Source organism: Astatotilapia calliptera, chromosome 3 (assembly GCF_964374335.1).
Source record: "Astatotilapia calliptera chromosome 3, fAstCal68.1, whole genome shotgun sequence".
Classification (NCBI taxonomy): Eukaryota; Metazoa; Chordata; class Actinopteri; order Cichliformes; family Cichlidae; genus Astatotilapia; species Astatotilapia calliptera.
The window spans coordinates 77,343,338-77,359,657 of NC_137424.1; the positions used below are offsets into that span (position 1 = coordinate 77,343,338).

At 43.9% G+C, this 16,320-nt stretch overlaps 2 protein-coding genes across 2 annotated transcripts in view; both read left to right on the forward strand.

Annotated features, from left to right (window-relative positions):
- The window catches only part of LOC113017769 (uncharacterized), a 28,665-nt gene extending 16,015 nt beyond the window's left edge, over positions 1 to 12,650 (forward strand). The window contains exons 4-7 of the mRNA XM_080299327.1: positions 8,310 to 8,355; positions 8,718 to 8,819; positions 9,357 to 9,551; positions 9,787 to 12,650. Coding sequence (XP_080155453.1) covers positions 8,310 to 8,355; positions 8,718 to 8,819; positions 9,357 to 9,551; positions 9,787 to 10,121 — 678 coding nt within the window. The 3' untranslated portion in view covers positions 10,122 to 12,650. The remainder of the gene's footprint in view (positions 1 to 8,309; positions 8,356 to 8,717; positions 8,820 to 9,356; positions 9,552 to 9,786) is intronic.
- LOC113017760 (nuclear factor 7, ovary-like) lies at positions 151 to 1,999 on the forward strand. Its single transcript, XM_026160874.2, has one exon. It carries the CDS (start codon positions 162 to 164, stop codon positions 1,548 to 1,550), a length of 1,389 nt encoding a protein of 462 aa, XP_026016659.2. The 5' UTR covers positions 151 to 161; the 3' UTR covers positions 1,551 to 1,999.
- Positions 12,651 to 16,320: the final 3,670 nt, after the last annotated feature.

The following is a 16,320-nucleotide window of genomic DNA, read 5'->3' on the forward strand; positions in this document are numbered from 1 at the left end:
CCAACACTGCTGCTTCAAGCTGCTGACGCTCCACACACTGAATGTGAGTTTGAGCAAAAACACGACTCAAAGGAAGTTTCAGTGAAGGTGGTAGAGGAGGGAGGGGAGCCAGGACTGACTGTACTTCCTGTCTGCTGTTTTCAGCTTCACTCACAGACTCAATGGCTTCCAGATCAGAGGAGGATCTCTGCTGTCCGGTCTGTCAGGAGGTCTTCAGAGATCCTGTTCTTCTGTCATGTAGCCACAGCTTCTGTAAAGACTGTCTGAAGAGACAGTGGAAAGAGACAACAACACGTGAGTGTCCACTTTGTAAAAGAAGATCTTCACGGTCAAAACCACCTTCAAACCTGGCTTTAAAGAACCTGTGTGAGTCGTTCTTACAGGAGAGAGATCAGAGAGCTTCAGAGGCTCTCTGCAGTCTGCACTCTGAGAAACTCAAACTCTTCTGTCTGGACCATCAGCAGCCAGTGTGTGTCGTCTGCAGAGACTCAGAAAAACACACCAATCACAGATTCAGACCCATCGATGAAGCTGCACAACAACACAAGAAGGAACTTCAGGAAACTCTGGAGCCCTTAAAGAAGAAGTTAAAGGTTTGTGAAGAAGTTCAAGTGAAGTTTGATCAAACAGCAGAACACATTAAGGTCCAGGCCCGACACACAGAGAGGCAGATTAAGGAGCAGTTTAAGAAGCTTCAGCAGTTTCTAGCAGAGGAAGAGGAGGCCAGGCTGGCTGCACTGAGGGAGGAAGAGGAGCAGAAGAGTGGGATGATGAAGGAGAAGATGGAGGCTCTGAGCAGAGAGATAGCAGCTCTTTCAGACACAGTCAGAGCCACAGAGGAGGAGCTGAGAGCTGAAGACGTCTCATTCCTGCACAACTACAAGGCTGCAGTGGAAAGAGTCCAGCGCTGCCCCCTGCTGGATGATCCACAGCTGCCCTCAGGAGCTCTGATAGACCAGGCCAAACACCTGGGCAACCTGACCTTCAACATCTGGAACAACATGAAGGACATGGTCTCCTACACTCCTCTCATTCTGGACCCAAACACTGCAAATCCAGAACTCATCCTGTCTGAAGATCTGACCAGTGTGAGACGAGGAGGAGAGAAGCAGCAGCTTCCTGATAATCCAGAGAGGTTTGATTATTCCTGCTGTGTCCTGGGCTCTGAGGGCTTTAACTCAGGGACTCACAGCTGGGATGTCGAGGTTGGAGACAGTAGATGGTGGGGACTGGGGGTGTTAGCAGAGTCTGTGCAGAGGAAGGGATACATTGAGTCTGGATTATGGAGATTATGGTTTTCTACAGGTAAATACTCAGCACACTCACTATCATGTGAAACTGCTCTCTCAGTAGAGAAGAAGCTCCAGAGGATCAGAGTGAATCTGGACTGGAACAGAGGAAAGCTGTCGTTCTCTGATCCTGATACTAACACACACATACACACCTTCACACACACTTTCACTCACAGGATGTTTCCATACATTCGCACTAATGATACAGTGAAGGTGTGTCCGTTGAAGGTGTCAGTGTCAGTGCAGCAGATGAGTTGAGGATGATGATGTTTCTAATGTTGTTTCCTGTCAGTGAGTTGAAGCTGTTAAACTGCAGCTGTCCTCCTGCTGCCTCGTTGTTCCAAAGCTCTTTGTTTCTCTTTTAGTTTCACTCTTTCTTTCTGTTTCTGCTGTCCACCTTTTCACATGGAAAATCATTTCACTGTTTCTCACTGAATGACTCCCCAAACTAGATTTGAAATTCTATCAAGTTTCTAATCATTACAAGTGATTCATGTTTCTATTTGATGTGTAAATGGAGATGATTTAGTTTGCTGGGATATGGACTGACATGTGTTGAATGGGAGGAGCAGTTTGTTGTTGTCTTCTTGTCTGTTTATGACAACAATAAATATGTTGTTGAAACAATGATTCATGTTTAACTCCATATATGAAATGTTTCTGATCTTTGAATTCTGTTTGATTAAAGACTTTCTTCATGACACAAATGAGATTTCAGTGTATTAATAGAACTAAATAAGCTCAGAGTTGAAAGGCTGGAGTATTATGTACGTGCTTCACTGTCAGGATCTTCAGGGGGATTCAAAGGGAAACATCAAACTGCTGTAATGAGATAAACTAGTTGGGCTGAACACACTTATCTGTAGTTTGTCTCCATCCAGGATCATCAGAATATAATGAACATGTGTGAAGAGCCACAAAATGCTGCTGCCCTCTCAGCATGATGAGCCTTTGTTAGCAGGACAACAGGAAACATGAGACAACTTTCAGAGACAGTAACCAACTGTGGCCACAAGATGGCAGCAGCTGATCTGAGATCCTTTATTGGACAGAACGACTCTGCTCTGTGACATCATCAGAGAGACGGCCTTCACTCTGATAGATCTGACGTCATGTCTGCACTGCGATGATGAAAGCTGATAAACACATTGTTATTGATCCATGAAATCACCTCTGTCCTCTCAAGTGTAGCTGTTTACAGAGCTGAAGAAGTCCTTCATCATCAAAACAGACAAACATGTATTTCCTGTATTAAGTGCAGTGTTGGGACTAACGCGTTATTAAGTAACGCGTTACAGTAACTACGTTATTATTGTGGTAACGAGCACGGTAACTAGTTATTATGCCAAAATCAGGAACGTGTTACTCGTTACTGGGATTTAGATAGGGTCGTTACTCGTTACTTCGTGTGGTGGCATCGCGGAGCTTCCACAGATTCAGTAACATTAGCAAGTGGTGGAGGCCAGCAGGTGGATGAAGGAAAAGGGACGCAGAAGGAAAAGAGACCCGAGGCGGCCGCCGGTCCAAGTGTGAACTGAACTTCAGGTAAGAAGTTCTGACCTGCAGTCTCACTGGGTCAGATATGAACCAAGTTTAGGTGGAGTTTATTTTCGTTATGCTGACTTTTTCCGTACTGCGTGCTAGCTAGCATGACGGAGTTTCTATACAGCTGGGTGGTGCTATGAAGTTAATGATGTTGAACTTTATTTTGTTCATAAGTTATTAGAGTTGCCAACCGTCCCGTCTGGTATTCAGAGAAAATATATTACGCGTTTCTTATTGAGGTGTAAAGGAACAGTTTGTCCCGTAATTCAGCTACAATGAAAAAGACACAAAGCTGGAGTTATTCTGTGTCTTTGCTGCACAGCTGCCTCTTCTTCTCTCATTCTCCCCCCTCCCTCTCCTGTTTCTACTTCAATCATGAAAACTGATCAATGATCAGCTGATCGGCTCTCTTGTTTGTTTATCGCTCACTTTGCGCCGAAAGAGGAAACCAGCGGATGTCGCGCTAAACAACAGCAGCACGTTTAAGCTTGATCAGCTATTGTTAGAATTTATTTAATATTAATTTCTAGTATCAGCTGATGTTTGCTGGAGCCACAGCTGCAAAAAAGCTGCTGGTCATGATATGGTTTGGTTATCTGGTGAGAGGGAAACATGAAGATGAAACCAGGAGATGTCCTTACTGAATCATCAGAGCTGAACAGGTGATGGAGAAACAGGTTTACCTTTTAGGTGACATGAATGAGTTGAAGGGAAGTTATGAACTGTTTCTGAGAGACAAATAACACCAGGATCCTTTTTTGTGTAGCTGACAGCTGGTAACTGTGCAGGGGCGGATCTAGGAAAGTGTTGCCAGGGGGGCATGTAGGGCATTAACAGGGAGAGGGGGGCACAAAGAAATACTTTTCTTTCTTATTCTCATTTAAAATGTCTCACCTTTAAAAAATAATTATCTGAATCTTACAACAAACGATTGATAGATTGATGCATATATACCATCAAAACAGTGTACATCACTGTCACAACAGCGTTTGTTTTCATTCAAAGGCTTTATGATTTTTCCTATAATGGTGGGCCGGTCTCTAGTCAAAATGCCTGGGCCAATTTTCTGTCCCAGTCCAGCCCTGTATGCAGCTCATCTGCAGTCTGGTGTTACCTACATCTTCCTATTCAGAAGGCAGAATTTCAGAGTTCTGAGTACAATCGAAAGCACCACGACTGCAGTTTTTGTGTTGGATGTAAAAGGCGCACATGACGCTGTGACGTAGGCTTGAATCATGGCAGCAGTCAATGACGGTCCTGGCGTGGGATTTCTCTCGTGGAAATATGTACATTATCTTTTCCTTTCTATTGGTAGGTGGCACAGTGCACTTGTGGCAAGTAAGCAAGCTAGAAGACTGGCAAAGTTATGGAAGAAACACATTAACAAGAGAATTCTGAGTAAAACCAAAGTTACTTTCCCTAGTAACTAGTTACTTTGAAAGTAACGAGTAACTTGAAGTGAGTTACTTTTGAGAGAAGTAACTAGTAATGTGTTAGGGAAAATGTTCTAAAACACTTCTTCAGTAAAGACTCAGAGAAGAGAAACACACAGAACTTCTTGCTAGCAAGGGCAGCCTCCACTCTAAGAGACTCCAGTGAGAGAACTGCCCCGGTCTTTATTTATACTCCATTGAGCGTATGTGTGTGTGTGTGTGTGTGTGTGTGTGTGTTGATCAAAGGGTCATATAACATGAAAGCACAAAGAAAGAAAACTGACTCAGTGTGTTAAAGCATTTCTATTTCTTTTTATTCAATCATCTTCTGGAAGAGAGAGACCCCTGCACAGCCCAAATGCCAGTTGCAGGATCTCTAACATTACAAGCTCAACATGTGTCTTATATGGTGTTATTTCTGTACTTTACACGTCACACAGTTTCGATACCAACATTGCTTATATGGCAAAGTTCCTCTTTTCTGTGTCTTATCTATTAATATGCCTGTGCACTAAAACTTCCTGTGCAGCTTGTAATAACTTGCAATAACTCTACAAAAAACATGCAGTTTCCTGTCAGCCTGTGACCTAGTCTCAAAGCTGGCCTTCTTTTATACATAAAACAATCTAATGAGCGGATACGCATTAAAAATATTTCTCTATTTCTTAGCAACAGACTGGCGACCTGTCCAGGGTGTACCACGCCTCTTGCCCTATGACAGCTGGGATAGGCTCCAGCGACCTCCACTACCCTGAAGAGGATAAGAGGAAGCAAACAGATAGATGGAACATATTTATTTATCATTTTTTGTATTTTTTGTCTTTTAACTTCGACTTAGTCTCAGTATATGTACTGGGTGGCTGTAGATCAGGCGGTAGAGCAGGTCATCTACTGATCGAAGGAAAAAAACAAAACGCTTGGACACTGCTAGCGCCCACAGAAACGCAAAGCAGGAGATGAAGCATCGCTGAATATGTTTCCAAACCAACTTCATTCTAAGCCAAAGACTATAAATATGAAGAAGCATATCTTCCCTTTGGTTTCACCTGCACAAGTGCCAAGGTAGGTCTCCCCTGCAGAATTGGTTTTCCCTTCGTCGGGAGCAGTGCTGGGCTCTTCAAATCATGGACAAACAGGATCCCACATTCTTGATATTTAGTTCACAAACACTTCTCATAATGACTAACTACTCCTGACATTTTGGAGATGTTAGCTCTTTATACAGTAAAGTTACAGCGGGATACAAATAATATCAGGCTGATCCTGCCACGATTTGTTCCCCCGGTTCAAATCACGGACAAACAGTATCCTACAGTTGTTTATGTTTTTAAGCCCATTTTACACAGAGAGGCATTTTTTGAAAAATATATTGATAGCAATGTTGAATATTATTACACAGGGAAAAAACAACTACATGTAAAATAATTACACCATAACGCCTCTGACTTTCTAAATGGAGGCACAGTAACTGCGTGTGTGTGTGTGTGTAAGCATGTAAAACCTGAAGATAGTGACAAAATACTGTTAATCTGACTATCTGCCATTCTGCAATTAATCTCATGTAAACAATAACGTGGCGCACAGCGTGACGTGAAAAAATGCTCATACCTGTGATGTTGCGTGACGAACTCTGTATTCCTCGTCCACACGTAAATGCAAAAAACAGGAGTTTTGGAGTCTACAGACTGGGACACAATGAAGGCTGCTTCTAACAGCTTGGACGAGTTTACGGACACTGTCACCTCCTATATCCACTTCTGTGAGGACAGCATTGTGCCATCACGCACCAGGGTGAGTTATAACAATGACAAACCCTGGTTTACTCCTAAACTCAAAAAGCTGTGGCTGGAAAAGAGAAAGGCGTTCAGAAGCGGAGACAGGGACTGCTACAGAGAGGCCAAGTACAGGTTCACTAAAGAAGTGGACATTGCTAAACATCAGCACTCTGAGAAGATGCAGCAGCAGATCTCAGAGAATGACTCGGCCTCTGTGTGGAAAGGTTTTAGGAATATCACCAACTACAAGCCTAAAACCCCCCACTCCACTGATGACTTGCTCTTGGCCAACACCCTCAACGACTTCTACTGCCGTTTTGACGAGCCATCAGGCAGCCTTCACACCTCCAACGGCCCCAACAATAGAGACACTTTGGACACTCATTCCCCCACCTCTCCCCCCTCCATAGAGCCATCACCACCTTCAAACTGTTCACCTACAACACCCCCCTCCTCACCCCACACAAAAGAGGATTTCACACCACCTCCTCCCACCACAACTCTTCATATTCATGAAGCAGATGTGAGGAAGCAGTTTAAGAGTCTGAATGCTCGAAAAGCTCCCGGCCCAGACGGTGTGTCTCCTGCCACCCTCAGACACTGTGCAAACGAGCTGGCCCCAGTGTTTTCTGGCATCTTCAACTCCTCACTGCAGGCATGTCATGTGCCTGCCTGCTTCAAGTCCTCCACCATAATCCCTGTCCCCAAGAAACCTAGGATCACTGGACTAAATGACTACAGACCCGTGGCTCTGACATCTGTGGTCATGAAGTCATTTGAGCGCCTAGTTCTCTCCCATCTCAAGACCCTCACGGCCCCCCTCCTGGACCCCCTGCAGTTTGCATATAGAGCCAACAGGTCTGTAGACGACGCCATCAACATGGCCCTACATTTCATCCTGCAGCATCTGGACTCCCCAGGAACCTACGCCAGGATCCTGTTTGTGGACTTCAGCTCTGCCTTCAACACCATCCTTCCAGACCATCTCCGAGGCAAGCTTTCCCAGATGAATGTGCCTGATCCCATCTGCCGGTGGATCACTGACTTCCTGACGGACAGGAAGCAGCATGTGAGGCTGGGAAAGAATGTCTCGGACTCCCGGACCATCAGCACCGGCTCCCCTCAGGGCTGTGTTCTTTCTCCTCTGCTCTTCTCCCTGTACACCAACTGCTGCACCTCCACCCACCAGTCTGTCAAGCTAATCAAGTTTGCAGATGACACCACCGTTATTGGACTCATCTCGGACGGGGATGAGTCTGCCTACAGGAGGGAGGCTGAACGTCTGGTGTCCTGGTGCAGCCACAACAACCTGGTGCTGAATGCCCAGAAGACAGTGGAGATTATTGTTGACTTCAGGAAGCACACAGCCCCACTCCCCCCCCATCATCCTGACTGACACCCCCATCACCTCTGTGGACTCATTCCGCTTCTTGGGTACCACCATCACCCAGGACCTGAAGTGGGAGCCCACCATCACTTCCGTCATTAAGAAAGCCCAGCAGAGGATGTACTTCCTGAGGCAGCTGAAGAAATTCAACCTGCCAACACGGACGATGATGCAGTTCTACACTGCAATCATCGAGTCCATCCTCACCTCCTCCATCACCGTGTGGTACGCTGGAGCCACTATCAGGGACAAACAGAGACTGCAGCGTGTTGTGCGCTCTGCTGAGAAGGTGATTGGCTGCAGACTCCCATCTCTGCAGGACCTGTACACCTCCAGGACACTGCGGCGTGCAGCTCGGATCTCAGCTGACCCTTCTCACCCTGGACACAGTCTGTTTGACCTGCTCCCCTCAGGCAGGAGGCTCCGGTCCATTCGCACCAGAACCTCTCGCCATAAGAACAGTTTCTTCCCCTCTGCTGTTGGACACATGAACAATAACCATATGACTGTACCCGCCACTAACACATGACCCTACGCTGTGTTCACTGAATCATTCCATGTTTGGCACTGATCACCACCTGCACTCATGTATATATCATGTATATATCTATCCACTTAGCACTTTTAATTCTTATTCTTATTTTTATATTTTTATGACAGTATGTTTGCACTGAAGCACTGCAGCAATTTCCTAATGTTGTAAACCTGCTCAACATTTGGCAATAAAACCCTTTCTGATTCTGATTCTGATTTTAATTAGTATTCACTTCATTAAAAACAACAAAAATAAAGCTGTCATTCCTTTAAGTGAGTCAAAGCAGCAAATCAACAGTAGTTTGATTTGTAAATAAATCAATTTGTCTGCAATTTCTTCCAGAAGCTGCACAAACACATTAACAATCTTCCAGAAGAATACAGGGAGGGTATGTACCAACTAATTAAAGGGTATTTCTTCTTCGACTTCTTAAACCGTATTGCCATTTCTAAATAAAATTATGCAAAGTTTTCTTCTCTGCCACATGCCCTATTGGTCAGTATGTTCTGAATCATTTCATGCCATATATTAATCTGCTCATTTTGTCGTGTAACTGTCACACTGTAAGAATTTGTTAATGAATTTCTGACACAGAAAACCTTCGCTTTCCAAAGCTCCATCAGTAATGCCTCCTGGTATACCTTGGACAAACAATTGGAAACGAAAACTAAATACTTTTCTACTTTTCAGCTGAAGCAGCTAAAAACCATTCACAGTGAAGCAGCCTGAAACTCTCATTTATCTTTTCAGCTGCTAAAACATTGTTGGTGGCCTATCAAAAACGCCATGAGGATGATAAAATCAACAAATTCTTCAAATGCTTCGTTGATTTCGTGAAACACCCTCATACAGGTATGTGCATAAATACCTGTATGAATTATATAAATTTCACCTTTTCATTATACAATTTCAGGCCAAAATGGTATGATAAAATAGCATTTATCAGATTTCTTATATCTTTAATAAAAGACAGCTACTAAAATGATTTCATTTGTTTTTTGATAAATAAATTTAAATATTCTTGTAAATGCAGTGGTTATACATTTACCCTCTGAACTTGTTTAGATGACTTTCATAAATATTCTCTACATGACACTGAAAGTTGTACAAAATAATTAAATAATTGGTAGATTAACGGTGCTTCCAGAGTATTTTCCATGGGAGGGACAAAGAAGAGTTTCAACCTCTTGCCAATTCCCCCTTTTTTAACAAATCACACCACATTGTGTACCACAGTATGCATTACTTCATTACATGGTAAATACAACCTCGTTTCTTATCAAGAAGACAAAATTTGCCATCTAGTCATGTGTCTGAGTGAGCGTCCAATCAAAGTAAAAGTTTTAAAGCTTTTCTGTTAAGTTTTTCCTCTTTTCAAAATGTGTGCAGATGCAGTAAAGTTCTACAGTTACTGTACAGCTGAGACCTTCGGGGCAGACAAAGATGTGCTGTACCAAGTAAATTTGTCTCAACAGCTACTGGTGGAGAGCATAGACCTACAGGAATGCAACACTGTCATTGTTTTCTGCCCAATCAACTCTCGTGTTCGGTCAGATGTGGAGGCAGCCATGGCTAAAGCACCAGGTATCATAAAGCTTGGTCACAATAATATAAAGTATGTTCAGTTTTTTATAGTTTTATAGTTTCTCTTTTACTTTACTCACTATCAATATACATATGAATATTTTAATTCAGTTTTCAAGATAATCATGGAAACATCTTTTCTTATGGTTTCAGCCCTCTAACCATCCAAAACAGTAACAATGCAATGGCTTTTTATTTGATTATATTTATTTAGGGATGTTTCTGCTGTGTGCAGGTAATAAAGACATCATCCTGGTTGTGATGCACCATACCCGAAAGACAAACTACTCAACAAGTGGGACAGGATGGTCTCAGATATTTCCAAATGTAATCCTGCATGTTGATGTTCTCTTTCATGAGACTGAGAGAGGATTACTGAGATGTCAGAAGAATGCACAGGCAGTCTGTCAGATACAACAAGGATTACAGAAACACAATGATATTAGTGAACCAACCAACACTGTGGGAGCACAGGGTCCTTTGGCCCCGTCCCAAAGTGAGAGTTTGCCTGTTCCACAGAGGCAGGGACCTAATGTCCCACATAATCAAAATCCATGTTTGATTATGTAGTAAGACAGCTGGTGACACTGACAATGACAAAGACTGTTTAGCTGAGAATAGTTTTAGCTGAGATTTACACTTTGCATGAAAAAAGGATAAACCTAAATAGTCTAAATGAACAACATAATGCTTATTACAATGTTGAGTCTTTACAATATGAGATTTAATGTTACAATTAAATAAATGAAAATGCTCATACTGTTCATGTCAAAATGAAATAAAGTCTTGTGATGAGTCCTCAGTTTCCTTTGTGGTAACACTTTATTGTAGCATGCCTATTTTGCATTTGTATGCTGTCTATACAAAAGATTGCATGATGTACACAGCTCTAACAACTTAACAAATGGTCTTTGTATACAATATGTGTACGAAAACATGAATGATAATGAAACAAAAGACTATATGAACATCAAGGAATCCATTAAATGTTATTGATTTTGTTTGTCAATAAATTCTTTGATGTTGAATTCAGGCCCAGGGCCCAAATTATTGTGATACAGAAAATTTAGCTTTTTCTTCCCAGTGTGCCTGAATGTCAAACCTTTTAAGATTTATATCTATAAATATATACAAAACACAAAAATATCCATGAATTTTTTCATTCAGGACCATTTTGAAACTGAACCTGCCTGGATGCCATCTTGTCTGACTAAAGCTGACAGACTACAAACTGAGGAAGGCGGAATCCCAGGAATGAACTAAAGAAACTCCAAACTCTGAAATTTTCAAGAGCCATTTCCTGCATTATCAGTCATTATGGATAATTTGTTTAAGGTGTTTACACTCATTTGTGAAGCTCTGTGAAATATTGTTTTTGTAAGTGTCACGGAAAAGGCTTATGTAGGTTAAAAAGAAGGTTAATTGTTGGTTCTAGCAGTTAAAATGTTTTTGCTTGTACATTTCTGTGCACGATATTGTAAAGGTGTGTCTAATCTTGTGTATAATGTAGAGATAAGGGAAATATTTTACTGCTATTTTTCATAATCATTATCATTACCATTGCATTAATAATACAGTCTACAGTATAGATATTGCATTCAGATGTTTAAACATATTGGCACCCAATTAGCCTTTATTGCAGGTGCAGTTATAACCACTTTAAACTGTTGAGTTTAATTTATAATCCTAAATGCTTTTTATAATCTTAAATGTTTATATGCTGATTATGTTGGTTTGTATGGGAGAGGCCCAGACGTCAGTGTGAAAGACTAGGTTGCAGGCTGACAGGAAACGCATGCTTTTGCAGAGCGTGCTTGCGAAAGTGAAACTAAGAGAGAGTAAGTGTAACTTATTTTGAGGAGCTGTTTGGATGATGCTATTTGAATAATCAGGTTATTCATTATTATCTTTTATTCATTTATATCTTTTGATTAAGCTTTCAGTAGTGGCATTTAATTAAAGCAGTTACATACTTAGATTTATTATCAGGTGTGTTTCCCATATGAGAGTGGCCTCTGTCTGCTGAGAGGTGAGACAGTGCAGTTGAGGTCGTGACATACACACATGCAGAGTAGGTGAACTTAGGTCTAGGTAAGAGTTCAGACATATTTTGCTTGTAGCTGCATTTTGTGCTGGCATACGTGACAGTTTGTTGTAGGACGTGCTGCTGATGTTCCAGACAATAAGCGAGAGTCAGAAGATGAACAGGAAGCACCTGGCTTGTAGGCGAGGAGAATGTTCTTTTCAAACTGTGCCAAAAGTTGTCAATAGAACATTTGTGGTTTTGAGACTTATGCATATATTGTATCTGCTTTGACGCATGAGGGGGCGTCACAAATAATACCTTGATGATACAAAACAACTGCGGGTGTATTTTTGGGCGGAGATCTACAGCTGATGTTTTGCAGTGTACATCTCCCCACGTGTGTTCATTAAAAATCATCGTTTGACTTAAACCGGCCAGACCAGTATTGTTATTTGGATTCCTCCTGTATCCCTCCTCAATATTTGAACCTTAACAATAATAAATGTTTATCTAGTTGTCACCCTTTTTAACTGAGTAGTCCAAAATCAGTCAAATCCACAGTAATCTGTCATACAAAGTCAAGAAAAAAACAATATTTGAGAATCTACTCTCGTTGGGTTCAGTTAGGATCGTAAGGAGACTGGCAGTGGTAACTCAACTTAAAGAAGGAATATCCCTCCACTCAGAATGAGACACTGACAACAACTTAAAGGGAGAAAAGTGATTTGAGTGTATTCAACATTTAAATGCTCCAAAACATAGACATGAACAAAACATTTAGACCATTTCAACCATGTAAATCTCAACAATGTACAATATATCACTTAAAGTGTCCATAAATGTATCAGGTAGGCTGTCCATTTCAGTTCAGTGCACTTAGTATTCAGTGTTCTTAGTAAGTGTTAATTGTCTTTAGTCACAGTTTTGCTTTTTGATGCATCAGTTTTTTGTGTTAAGTAGAATCAGATCTGACCCAAAAAAAAGAAAAAAAGTAACAACATAAAGTGTCCTGAGATCTCAGAAAAAACGTTAATCCAAAAAAGAAAATTGCAAATCGTTGTATCCTACCACCCTCCAAGGAAACAGGTGGCCTTCAGATTGAGAACATCCTTTCTAGGCACCTCCACTGGCATCCAGTCCTTAGATGGCACCACTCGGTCCTTGCAGCAGATTCCTACCACGTAAAAAAAACCAGCCTGCACACAACGTGCAGTGCAATCACTCACTTGTAAAATAAAACGTGTTTCTCTAGTGTTATCCCTTTTTTTTTCCCCCTCACACATCACACATCTATACAGTTCTTATTGGCCAATAACAATTTATCAACAACAAAAATACATTTCAATGCAAATCATGAAGCATGAAAAGTGTCTCCGTGGTGCGTTAGCTAAAACTTCACATGTAAGCACATTAGCCCAGGGAGCACATGTGGGTACGCTAGCATACTTTCCACAGGCTAACACAGCTAAGCAATCGTTAGCAGGTTCTAAGACAAATATCACATTTCCGACAAGCATTGTATCCTGACTGGTTTTATGCCCAGAAACTAGACTATGAATCACAACTTAAACTGCAACTGTGAGACTCACAGGGATATTCTTCATAGAAACATTAATTCCGTAGCGCAACACGTTACAAGACTGAATATCCACACAGCTTTGCGCATCTAGCTCCGTGCAGGCGGATGCAGTGAAAGAAAGTCACCACGCACGCGCTATGGTGCATTCACGGTACATGGGAAAACTCAGCATTTAACAAAACAGTAAAACTTCAAATTAGGATAAAAAACAGAATACAATTGGCAATAAAATAACCATGAGTTACATTGTCACAAAGAACAAGGTTTTGTTGCACCACTATTATCACGAGGTTTGGGCGTGATAATATAGGCTGTGAGGCCCACTTTTAATAATCACGCTAAGGACTTCAGCGAGCTATCTGCAAAAGCCTGGTTAGTTTACCAACACTACAAGGTATTTGGCATAATTGTAGTGTAATATTGTGAAAATTTGTAATGTATGGTGTTCTAATTATTTTATGTTTATGTCTCCGTGAATCGCTACCTTATCGTGGTGGAGGGGTTTGTGTGTCCCAGGGATCCCAGGGGCTATGTTGTCTGGGGGCTTTTGCCCCCTGCTAGGGTTTCCCATGGCAAATTGGTCCTGGGTGAGGGACCAGACAAAGAGCGATTCAGAAGACCCTAATGAAGAGAACATCGAGGGAACAGTTTACCCTGCCCGGGATAGGGTTACCGGGGCCCCGCCCTGGAGTCAGGCCCGGGGAGGGTGCCCGAGGGCGAGCGTCTGGTGGCCGGGCCTTAGTCCATGGGGACCGGCCGGGCACAGCCCGAAGAGGAGACAAGGGCCCATCCTCCCGCAGGCCCACCACCCGCAGGAGTGCCATAGGGGTCGGGTGCATTGTGTGCCGGGTGGCGGCCAGGAGCAGAGGCCCTGGCGGACTGATCCCCGGCTGCCAAGACTGGCAATAGGGACATGGAATGTCACCTCTCTGGTGGGGAAGGAGCCTGAGTTAGTGTGTGAGGTTGAGAGGTACCAGCTAGATATAGTCGGGCTCACCTCTACGCATGGCTTGGGCTCTGGAACCAGTCTCCTGGAGAGGGGCTGGACTCTGTCTCAGTCTGGAGTTGCCCCTGGTGACAGACGGCGGGCTGGGGTGGGTATTTTAATATGCACTCGGCTTGCTGCCGGTATGTTGGGGTTTTTCCCGGTGGATGAGAGGGTTTGTTCCCTGCGCCTTAGGGTCGGGGAAAAGGTCCCGACTGTCATCTGCGCTTATGCGCCGAGTGGCAGTTCAGAGTACCCAGCCTTCTTAGAGTCCGTGGGCCGGGGGGGTGCTGGAAGGTGCTCCACCTTTAGACTCTGTTGTCCTGCTGGGAGACTTCAATGCTCACGTGGGTAACGACAGCGAGACCTGGAGGGGCGTGATTGGGAGGAGCGGCCTCCCTGATCTGAACCCGAGCGATGCTTTGTTATTGGACTTCTGTGCTAATCACAGTTTGGCCATAACGAACACCCTGTTCGAACACAAGAGTGTCCATAAGTGCACGTGGCACCAGGACACTCTAGGCCGCAGATCGATGATCGATTTTGTAATCGTATCACCAGACCTGCGACCATATGTTCTGGACACTCAGGTAAAGAGAGGGGCTGAGCTGTCAACTGATCACCACCTGGTGGTGAGTTGGATCAGGTGGCGGGCAGGACGCTGGACAGACCCGGTGCACCTAAACGCGTAGTGAGGGTGTGCTGGGAACGTCTAGCAGAGGCCCCATTCCACGAGATCTTCAACGCACACCTCCGGCAGAGCTTCAACAGCATTCCCAGGGAGACTGGGGACACTGAGTCCGAAAGGACTATGTTCAGTATCTCCATTGCTGAAGCTGCTGCATTGAGCTGCGGCCGCAAGGTGGCTGGTGCCTGCCGTGGTGGTAACCCCGAACCAAATGGTGGACACCAGAGGTGAAAGGAGCCACCAGGCTGAAGAAGGAGTCCTATCGGGCTTGGTTAGCCTGTGGGACTCCGGAGGCAGCCGACAGGTATCGACAGGCCAAGCGGAATGCAGCTGAGGCAGTGGCTGAAGCAAAAACTAGGGTGTGGGAGGAGTATGGAGAGGCCATGGAAAAAGACTTTCGGACTGCCTCGAAGAGATTCTGGCAAACCGTCAGGCGTCTCAGGAGGGGAAAGCGGTGCTCTACCTACACTGTGTATAGTGCTGGCAGAGCGCTGCTGACGTCAACTGAAAAATTGTCAGGCGGTGGAAGGAATACTTCAAGGACCTCCTGAATCCCACTGAAACGTCTTCCGAGGAGGAAGCAGAGTCTGGGGATGAGTGGAATGATCTGCCAATTTCTAGGGGGCGAGGTCACTGAGGCAGTTAAACAACTCCTTGGTGGCAGAGCCCCTGGTGTTGATGAGGTCCGCCCCGAGTTCCTGAAGGCTCTGGACGTTGTAGGGCTATCCTGGTTGACACGCCTCTACAATGTTGCATGGAGATCAGGGGCACACTCCTCAGCCTCCCTGGGAAAGTCTATGCCAGGGTGCTGGCATAGACTTTCCCAGATTTTCAAGATAAAACAGGACACATATTGAAACGCAAACCTGACACATGAACTTAACAAAAGACATCCAGGCATGAAACACATGAAGGGCAAGAGAGACTTAACAGAGGGGTTGAAAAGACAAGGGCAGACTAATAAGCAAATGAACAAAGAAAACCTAATGAGCTTAACCATACACTATGTGGGCGATCGTGGCTCAAGAGTTGGGAGTTCGCCTTGTAATCGGAAGGTTGCCGGTTCGAGCCTCGGCTTGGATAGTCTCAGTCGTTGTGTCCTTGGGCAAGACACTTCACCCGTTGCCTACTGGTGGTGGTCAGAGGGCCCGGTGGCGCCAGTGTCCGGCAGCCTCGCCTCTGTCAGTGTGCCCCAGGGTGGCTGTGGCTACAATGTAGCTTGCCATCACCAGTGTGTGAATGGGTGGATGACTGGATATGTAAAGCGCTTTGGGGTCCTTAGGGACTAGTAAAGCGCTATACAAATACAGGCCATTTACCATTTACTATAAACATCAAAATAAACTAAAACTCAAAACGCTGGGTCATAAGACCCAAGATCGTGACACTTTGAGGTGTGTGTGTGATCATCATCTGTAGCTTTGATCCACTGTGCTGTTGCTCTCTCTCCTTACATTCACATATAGGAGCTCAGGACAAACAAGGCAGGCA

Excerpts from the sequence above, each read along its gene's own strand:
- LOC113017760 (XM_026160874.2), top strand. The coding sequence starts at position 162 with ATGGCTTCCAGATCAGAGGAGGATCTCTGCTGTCCGGTCTGTCAGGAG.